The sequence below is a fragment of the Oryzias latipes genome, chromosome 15 (assembly GCF_002234675.1).
Source record: "Oryzias latipes chromosome 15, ASM223467v1".
Taxonomy (NCBI): Eukaryota; Metazoa; Chordata; class Actinopteri; order Beloniformes; family Adrianichthyidae; genus Oryzias; species Oryzias latipes.
In genome coordinates this window covers 374255-383095 of record NC_019873.2, presented here as the reverse complement: position 1 = coordinate 383095, position 8841 = coordinate 374255, and the positions used below count along the sequence as shown (strand labels likewise).

At 41.4% G+C, this 8841-nt stretch overlaps 1 protein-coding gene across 5 annotated transcripts in view; it reads left to right on the top strand.

Annotated features, from left to right (window-relative positions):
* Window positions 1–1067: 1067 nt before the first annotated feature.
* The window catches only part of nvl (nuclear VCP-like), a 62490-nt gene continuing 54716 nt past the window's right edge, over window positions 1068–8841 (top strand). The window contains exons 1-6 of one of the 5 annotated variants that reach the window (XM_023963691.1): window positions 1071–1171; window positions 1246–1333; window positions 1992–2070; window positions 3728–3798; window positions 3921–3973; window positions 4148–4235. In XM_023963691.1, coding sequence (XP_023819459.1) covers window positions 2014–2070; window positions 3728–3798; window positions 3921–3973; window positions 4148–4235 — 269 coding nt within the window. In that variant the 5' untranslated portion in view covers window positions 1071–1171; window positions 1246–1333; window positions 1992–2013. Of the gene's footprint in view, window positions 1334–1991; window positions 2071–3727; window positions 3799–3920; window positions 3974–4147; window positions 4236–8841 lie in introns of all 5 variants that reach the window. The other 4 variants (XM_023963694.1, XM_023963693.1, XM_023963692.1 and 1 more) reach the window with 4 other exon arrangements.

Below are 8841 nucleotides of genomic sequence, written 5' to 3'. Positions count from 1 at the left end.
CAGCTGCTGCTCCAGAAATTAATGAGCACTGTAGAGCTGCGTACACGCCGAACGCAAGTCGTGCGGCAGGGGCAGCCAGTTTGTTTTATGGTAAGTCAATGGTACAGCCGTGATTTTAGGTACTGCGGCGCAATTTGAGCTTCGGGTGCAGCACAAAGGTCTGGCTGCGCTGCCAGACGTCTGAATTTTTTTCAGGGTGCTGCGTCGCATCTACCAATCAGGAACTTGTTCTTTGGCACGTGACGTTTTCAGTTAATCGATTGAGAAGCCCCTGGCTGCAGTGTTTAGACAGAGGCGTGCCTCAACGTTTAACTCCGCCCACTGTATGTGATTTTTCGTCACAGTAAAGGTTGTCATTCCAAAATACAAAGTGTCTCATCTTTGTGAAGCTTCTTCAGTCATTAATGATCTGCTCTGTTTAGGAGAAAATCCTCTCAGTTCTCAGGTGCAGGTCGGTTGTGGATCCAGTTCTAGATGGAATTGTTTTCTTGCAGACTCAAAATTCTCTTTTCACATCATCAATTAAAGTGAAGTGCTCCCAGATTTGGCTTGTTTTTCCAGGATGAGGAGGGTGGTGTGTTTGTCAACTGAGCAGAAGCAGGGAATACAGATGCGGGAAAAAATGAATTGCATAGTCTAGTCTAGTGTAAGTCTATGTGATATATTTATATGATTGACACATCACCGTTCAGTCTGCCCGTAGCCATGAAGAAAAACGGCTGGTTTTTTTTCTCTAAAAAACCCCTCAAAGTCTTTATATCCAAAAATCAAAATAAATATTTTACTAAATTAAAAAAAATGTAAATGGCGAGCCTTAATATAATCATCTCAAGATACACTCCTGAATCTGGGAGGTGGCAATATTTCACCACGTGGAAACGCAAAATGGAGAAAAACACAGCAATTGCAGTGAAGAAAAATAACCTACAGTGGGAGGAGCACGACAACGCATTTAACCCCGCCCCACGTTGAGCCACACCTCGGCAGCCAGGGGCTTCTCCACCAGCCTGTGGAGTGTGGCGTACTAATAGGTCTTACTCACACTCCTTACCAGTAGGTGGCGGTAATGCCCCTCAACGCTGTGTGCCATACGCCAAAAAACACCAGAAGAAGGCCGAGCTTCCAGGCGCTGTCGGCTATTGCCTTCTTTTCTGGGGGTTCACGTGCCAAGGTAACGTCCTGCGACCCATGTGGTGAACGAAAGCTGGACCATTAAACCTCAAGTTCGGTTTCTTTCCCTCTCAGAAAGTGGGTCGGGTTTTTTTGCTGCCTTTAGTAATGTACGTAACGTCACTTAACGAACAGCACGAGGAGGACGGAGCATCGAAGTGAGGTATGTTCATGATCATGTCATGGACACGGTCCATCAGAGCCCTGAGGGGTTTTAACGAAGCCTTTGCGTGTACGTCGTGAGCTTTTCCTACCCGCATATTATTCTAGATAAAGCCACCCAACTGTCCTTATCAGATAAACTTACCTGAATGAAGGATGTAAAGTCGTAAAGACAGCAGGGTACAGTACAATCAACCAGATTGATCTGAGATCAAATCGACCTATATTTTCAAAATGAAATGCATCGATAATCGAATCCTCTTGGAAAATACTATCTAGATTGAGGCATGGTAGGTTTATTTTACTACAACACACATGTGATGTCATTAACACGGATCCGTCCATCATTCCAGTCCAGTGTGTGGACAGACTTTGAATAAAGTCATGTGACCATCCAGTGTCTAGAATGTTCTAGAATGTTCCCTTTGGATTCTTTGGATGTGGAAAAACAACAAAGGGGAACTTTAGGAAACTAACATGTGAATGGATTTGACATTTATTTTTACATTCATTCAAGTCAAAGCAGAACGGCTGAGATGTCGATTGATCAATCATTTTGCATAAACTGATGGATCTCTGCTGAACAGAGACTCTTTTTGTTGGTTATTTCTGATATTATGTTTGTTGGATTTTAACTTTTCTGAGTTTACTTCTTTCAGTTGTGAGGTTTCTGATGAGAAGATGAAGAACAAAAGTAGTGGCTGGACGGACAGCCGCCTCAGGCAGCGGGTGGAGCAGGTATAGACCCCACCTATCACAGCCTTGTTTGCTCCCATGGTAGATTGCAGAAGAAATATCCAGAGCTTTTCTACCTTGAGTAAGGCCCACAGCTCTTACTGTTAAGGACCCATTCACCAAAATGCACACACTCATTCACACTAGGGGTGTCCTGATCAGATGTTTTTGGGCCCAATGCAGTTCCAAGTCATATGACTCTGAGTATCTGCCGATACCGAGTCCTGATCCGATAGTTCTGTAACACATTAAAAAAAACGAACAAATTTAATAAACAGATGATTTTTTTTTTCTTTTCTTAACCTTTTTTTACCTATTAACACTTAAACATAGAATTTCTGTAAAGTAACTCTACAATCAAGTAGGAATAGTGTAACTATCAAGTAGTAAAAATAGGTTACTATTACCTAGTAAAAACTGGTGATATTTAGTCATGTGGAGAAAGTGTGACTTTAAAGTGACTTTAGCTTTAGTATCTGCAGAACTATTGAACATTTTTGATCAGATGTGATTCATATCTCCATTAAAATTTGTAAAAAACATTTTCTTTAACAATTGTAGCATAAATATGATGATGAGTATTAATGTCAATGAAACCATTTATTAGTTTTGGTTGTACTTTCTAGACAACATAGGATTCTTTTTGAACGTCTTAAGACCAGACATCAACATGCGTGGACATCACATTTTGGGTTTTATTACCAAAGCCATTAATTGTGCTTAACAGGACCCCAAGAAGAGAAATAAAAAGGATTGGGTCTTCAGGGGTTAAATGACCTTCTCCCACAGGAGTGTCTCACTGAGTCTGTTTTGGCACCACAGAGTGCCGTTTCTATTAAAAAGAAGCAAAAAATCTCTTAACATGCTTTGTTGGTTGCTTTTTGTGTTAAGACCACTCAATATAGACACTTGTCGTCAGTTTAAAACGTTTTTTGAAAAGGTTTTAATCCCAGAAGTCTGAATCTGTGAATATCTTACTAGTTTAGCTTATATTATGTTAGCCTAGCTAAGCTTAGCTGTTTTTGAGCAAACTAGCACCACAATAAATGTGCTGATCTGTTCATGATATGCAGACTTCCAGTAGAGCATTTACCTGGAATATGAAGCCTGAAATATAAAGCGCTGATAACAGGAATAAATTAAATGTCTGATACTGTTCAAGCTACAACATCCAATTTTGATCGAGTCATCAACCATGTGACCGGGCCCGATTTTCAATCAGGTGATCGGATTCACACTAAATGAAGGCAGGTCTTCCGTCAAGTCACTAACCAGACCAAAAAAGGTATTGTGGGGTTCAGTGTCCTGTTCAATGACACCACTACACACAAGCAGAGAAAGCACTACTATATGCCATGACTGCATCTTGTTCTGTGACAGATGTTTCTGCATGATAACAGGCACAAAGCCTTTTACTACAGTCTCATTGTGAAGGTATATTAAATGTTTCTAGCAGTGAATTTTAACGCCACAATCTGGATCAAAGACGAATCAAAAGACAGATATTATGGACTTCCTTCTCTTTCAGTGTCATTAGTGTTTCTGGAGAAATTCACTTATAAAGTAGATTTTTCTTTTTCTATTTAGATTGTGTTCACGCATTAAATACTAGGAGCCCCCTAATTAACCAGAATTTCTTATCTTTTTTTTTTTCTCAAAGTACCTGGCTTCAAAAGACAGTGAATATGTGGACCTGTCAGAGATGGCGCTGAATCTTCAGAGACTCTACAGGTGACTTGGTCTTGTCTGCCCCCTACAATGAGCCCAGGCTTGAAGCGTCTCCTGCCTGAAGGTGTTGTTGGTGACAGCTGGATGGTGTGTGACGTCTTGCTAACCACGTCTTGTTCCTACAGAGTGGACTACGGTAGAAGAAACAAGACTGCCTTCAGGATTCAGGTGGAGAAGGGTGAGGCACACAAAGGCTGAGACTTAATGTTCTTTTGGACTGTAGTTCTCATTTATAGTTTTGAAACTTGTGTCAAGGCAGCTAAAGTCCAGATTCCTGACCGCTGAACTTCAGGTACAAGTGCTGTCATGAAAATGTGTGAATCTAATGGCTCTTTTTCCTGTGGGTTTGAAGTATATGAAGCAGTCAAGGAGGCGTCAGAGCTCAGCAACATAGAAAAGAAACACCTTGCCAAGAGAGCCAGAAGCATCCAGAGGGAAGGGTAAGGACACACCCTGAAACTGGCTGGAATGGGTCCCAGCTACGCTTCATGTGTCAGATCCTGTAGGTCAGGGCCTCTAAGTATAGATTAGGCCTGCACAATAAATCGCAAATTTATCGTTATCGCGATTTCAAGCTGTGCAATATCCACATCGCAAAGTTGGCGAAAATCGCAATAAATGGTAAACCTTAAATGTGCTAAAATAATCTTATGGCAGCTTGAACTATTTAACGAATCGCAGAAATCCATTTATGCATTTGACCAATCAGATGGAGCCCTTGATGTTGTGGACCAATCGGATGGAGCTTTTATGTTAGATGTTGGCCTCCTATGTAGACCAGGGTCATTTGGAGAACAATTTAAGATATTTTAACTCTTATTTAAATTAAACGGTTGCAGTGAAATGGAAATGTTTTTGTTGTTTTGCTATTTGTTTAAGTATCGCAAGTTATATCGACATCGCAATACTGATCACTAATATCGCATATCGCAAGTTTTCCTCATATCGTGCAGCCCTAGTATAGATGCAAATGGACAGAAATTGGGCAAATCTGTCATTCAGCAAAAAAAAACTGTTTTCAGCCACCCTATGTAAGACGATGTCTGTACAGGCAACATTTCACTGAGTTGGAATAACCTTTTTTAGAAAATACACCAGAATATAGTTTTACATTTTAGATATAGTAAAAATTCTTAAATTAATTTAAATTAATTTTGGCAATGTTTTTAGATAGTAAAATGCTGCTGATGTTAGTGTCTTGATATGGCTGTTAAAATTCAGGTCAGAGTCTAGGTTTCTGACTTGATTTGAAGGTTTTAGTGACTGAGAGTGGAGGTAACTGCTGACACTTTCTCTTTGTTTCTGTGGAGAAAAGACAATAACTTCAAACAAACAAGACAAAGTCTTGTTTGAGTTTAGCTGGAGAAAGGTGTTTTGCATCCAAGCACTGATCTGTTGGGTGCAACAACTGAGTGAATCCACTGGCCCATAGTCCTGACCTGCTGTCAGTGACACATAGATCTGAGGATCGTTTGCATAGTTATGATAAGATATGTTAATACTGCAAATTAACTGATCTAAAGGCAGCATGTAGAGGTTGAACAGAAGGGGTCTCAGGATTGGTCTCTGGGACACACCACAGGTCAAGTGAATGCAGTCTTAAGGCCCGTACACACCGGGAAGAATATTCGCCAGCGTTTTTCGCCACGTTTTTTGTGTTCACACCCAGGCGATTTTCGCTGACGATGAGCCGAGTGAACATGCAATTTCATTCCCTGACATTAGATGGCGCTTAATGTAAAACAGAAATACTCCTGTACACAAGGTGGCGCTGCGCAAGTTTACGCTTCTTAAACTCGCTTTTCCCTCAGAAGAGGAGAGCAAGTATTTACGCGCTTGTCAGAATCATACAAAGAAAACATGAATATTTCAAGCACCAGTAGCTCCAACTGGTGCTTGGTTCAGGGATATTTTAGAATGTCCGTCATTATTTCTTCGCGGCTGTGTAGATGCAACTCAGCGTCTATCTTCTTCGTTGGTATGTGTGCTCAGCAAGGCAGTGTTGTGTTTGAGCGCCCCCAAGTTGTGTTTTACTGTAACTTCAGAGGCTCCAGACACGTGTGCAAAAGCGCCGTTCTCATTGGTCGAATAGATTTCGACGCGACGCATCAAAAAAAAAACGAACCCGTGGCGTTTTTTCGCGTCGGTGTGCACACTCTCATTGGTGCCCTTTGTTTAGTCACGAGGCGTTATTTGTCGGCGAAAATCGCCGGCGAAATTCGTCCCGGTGTGTACGGGCCTGGAGACGCAACTCACAATTTCAACAAAATATTTTTATTATTCAAAATAAGATATTTTCAGGATTAAGACAGGGACTTTGCCAGCATCAGTGTTTAGGCAGATGTCAGTAATTACCTTGATAAGAGCAGTTTCTGTGCTATGATGGGGACTTAAACCTGACTGGAAAACATCAAGTCGGGGAGCTGTTGATAAACAACATTTTCAAGGGCTTTTCTTAAAATGGGCAAATTTGAGATGGGTCTGTAATTGTTCAATACTGTGACATCAAGATTGCCCTTCTTCAGGCGAGGTTTAATGAGTGCAGTTTTTAAGGCCTCAGTAAATGTTCCAGATTGAGTGAACGTGTTAACTATTTGAGTAATTGGTGCTGACAAAATTTTCATTACAGACTTTATGTAGCTGGTTTACTAGAATCTCACAAGACTCAGTTAAAGCTAATGTTAAGGGCCAAAGTTCGTCTCAGAGGAAGTTCTCAATGATGACATGGGACACTAAGATGCAGAGAATGAATACATATTAATATTTGATTAAGACAGGGACTTTGCGGCTTTAATTATTATTAATTTCCTTCTGTCGGAAGAGTCGCATTTTGAGGGCTTTAACATACTCGAAAACTCACAAGATTTTGCACACACATCAGAAGTCGCGAAAAATTTAATATTTTATAGGAGACCGGCATGGGTGCACAAAAACAGCTCGATAGTGCCATCTACAAAATTGGTTTCCGGGAGCCCCACCACATGCTTTAACGTACAAGCTTGATTTTAACAGGGCATGTTCATCAGATGGAAACCTACAAAACTTTCAACACTGGTGTGTGGTGGTGATGCTACAAAAGTCATAATTCTGCATTGAAGTAGGCGGGAACGAAAACATAAACATCAACCATGGCGGATGATGCTGCTGAGATCAGTCAGTGGAAGGGAAGCGAGGTCACCGCTTGGATTCATATTTGGGGTGACAGCTCCATTTAGGCCAAACTCCAGGGCTCTTATCGCAACCGGGTGGTTTTTGAAAATTTTCCCTGACCACGTGGTCAGAAGCGCGGGGGAGACCCTGGGGGGGGGGGGGGGGGGGGGGGGCTGCAGGTAGCATGTGTGATGGAAATGGTGGCTGAGGAAAAAGATGAAGTGGATTCATTGATCATGCCTACAGCGCCCCCTTTTGGTGAAAATTGGAATTCAGCCACATACTTGGAAATTGTGTAGAAAAATGAGCTGTAGCTTTAATTACTTTTTTTCTTGACTCCAAAAACGTCGCTTCACACACGGTTTCAGCACACACGCCACAGCTGGCCCACTGACAGAGCGCTGCCGTCATCAGCGGTGGTGGATGTGCAATTACATTTTAATGTAGAACGTAAAAAAGGATTTCCCCCGTCACATGCGCCTCCCAGGCATTTCATGGCACTATTTAACCCCCATTTCTGGGATGGATAATAGATAAATGAACACTCTTGGAATCAAAGTCCCAGCTGTGTTTAAGTCACACTTTGTTGTCTAGACTAAAAGCAGACAAACATTCACCTTGAGAGTAGCACGATTTTCTAAAGGATTAACAATACAGCTCATATCTGGGGTTCTAATGTTTTAATTAAATTAAGAAACCCTGTCTTCTCCACGGTAAATATGGGTACCATGTCTTTGGCTATATGCAAAGCGAGCACTTTGGTGATTGTTCTCCATCGTACCCCTTTCCTAGGAATGGGTACCGAACCCATTGAATGAGCCCTGGGGCAACATTCTTCAAGAGCGCAGTTTAGTTAAGATCTGACCTCATCGGTTCTGATATCGGTATATATCGATATACTGGAGAAGTCCAATTTCTTTGTGTTCCACAAGATATAAACTAGAGCTGTGACTGTGTGGGATTTTTGATCACCGCGCTGATGAAGCAGGAGTCGCGGTCAACCCTCCCCCGCCCCGCCGCCGAACACAATATCCCTCCGGCGGGAAATGAATTCAATTCATAATTACAACGCAGTATTACTAACTATATAACTAATGAACTAACTATATAGGTGTTGTAGAATGAGTGTGTATGTGTGTTAGCACGCTGCGTGTTTTCAAGTGTTGCGGGGTTAACAGTAATAAAAGGTTTCCCCCAGGTGTTGGAATAGGTTTGTGGTGCTGCTGCCTTTGACAGCAATGGGCTTTATCATTATTGTTATTATAATTACTATTTCATAACAACCAATTTTGCTTTTTGTTCATCATAGATGTCTCCCAGTCAAGAGCCGAACACTCCAAGCATTAAATATGAACACAATAAATCAAAATATATCAGTAGGCATTTAACTTTCTGTTAGTTTTCTAAAGGCTGTTTTACTACGTTTGGTAGAATGAATTTTAAAAGTAAGGCTCATGGTCTTTGTGTGCCATCCCAAGATTTAATTTCTGGAGGCACCATTGCTTTAAATACTAAATCCTCCTTCTCTACTGTTTTCAAATTGCCTGAGAAAATGCCCAAAGTGCCTGTAAAATGCATACAATGGACCCTAATTTTCAAAATGTTCCTGGAAGAGGATCCCCAGACCCTCCCTCAATTAGCACCTTGCTTCTTTAGCGCTTGTCTACCAGGCTGTGCCTATTAGTTTTAGCTTCCTACTTTGAAATTTTTCTCCCATCTCTGTTCATCTGCTTTACCTTGTGCTGTAGCTCACCGTCTTTTCAGTGTCTCACTTTTTCTTAGCTAACCTTTTTCTCTTAAACTACACAACTTCTTAATTTCACCCCCCAGTCTCCCTATCTGCTCTCCTCATTCCAGATGACACACCAAGTACCTTCATCACAGTCTTCCTGATAA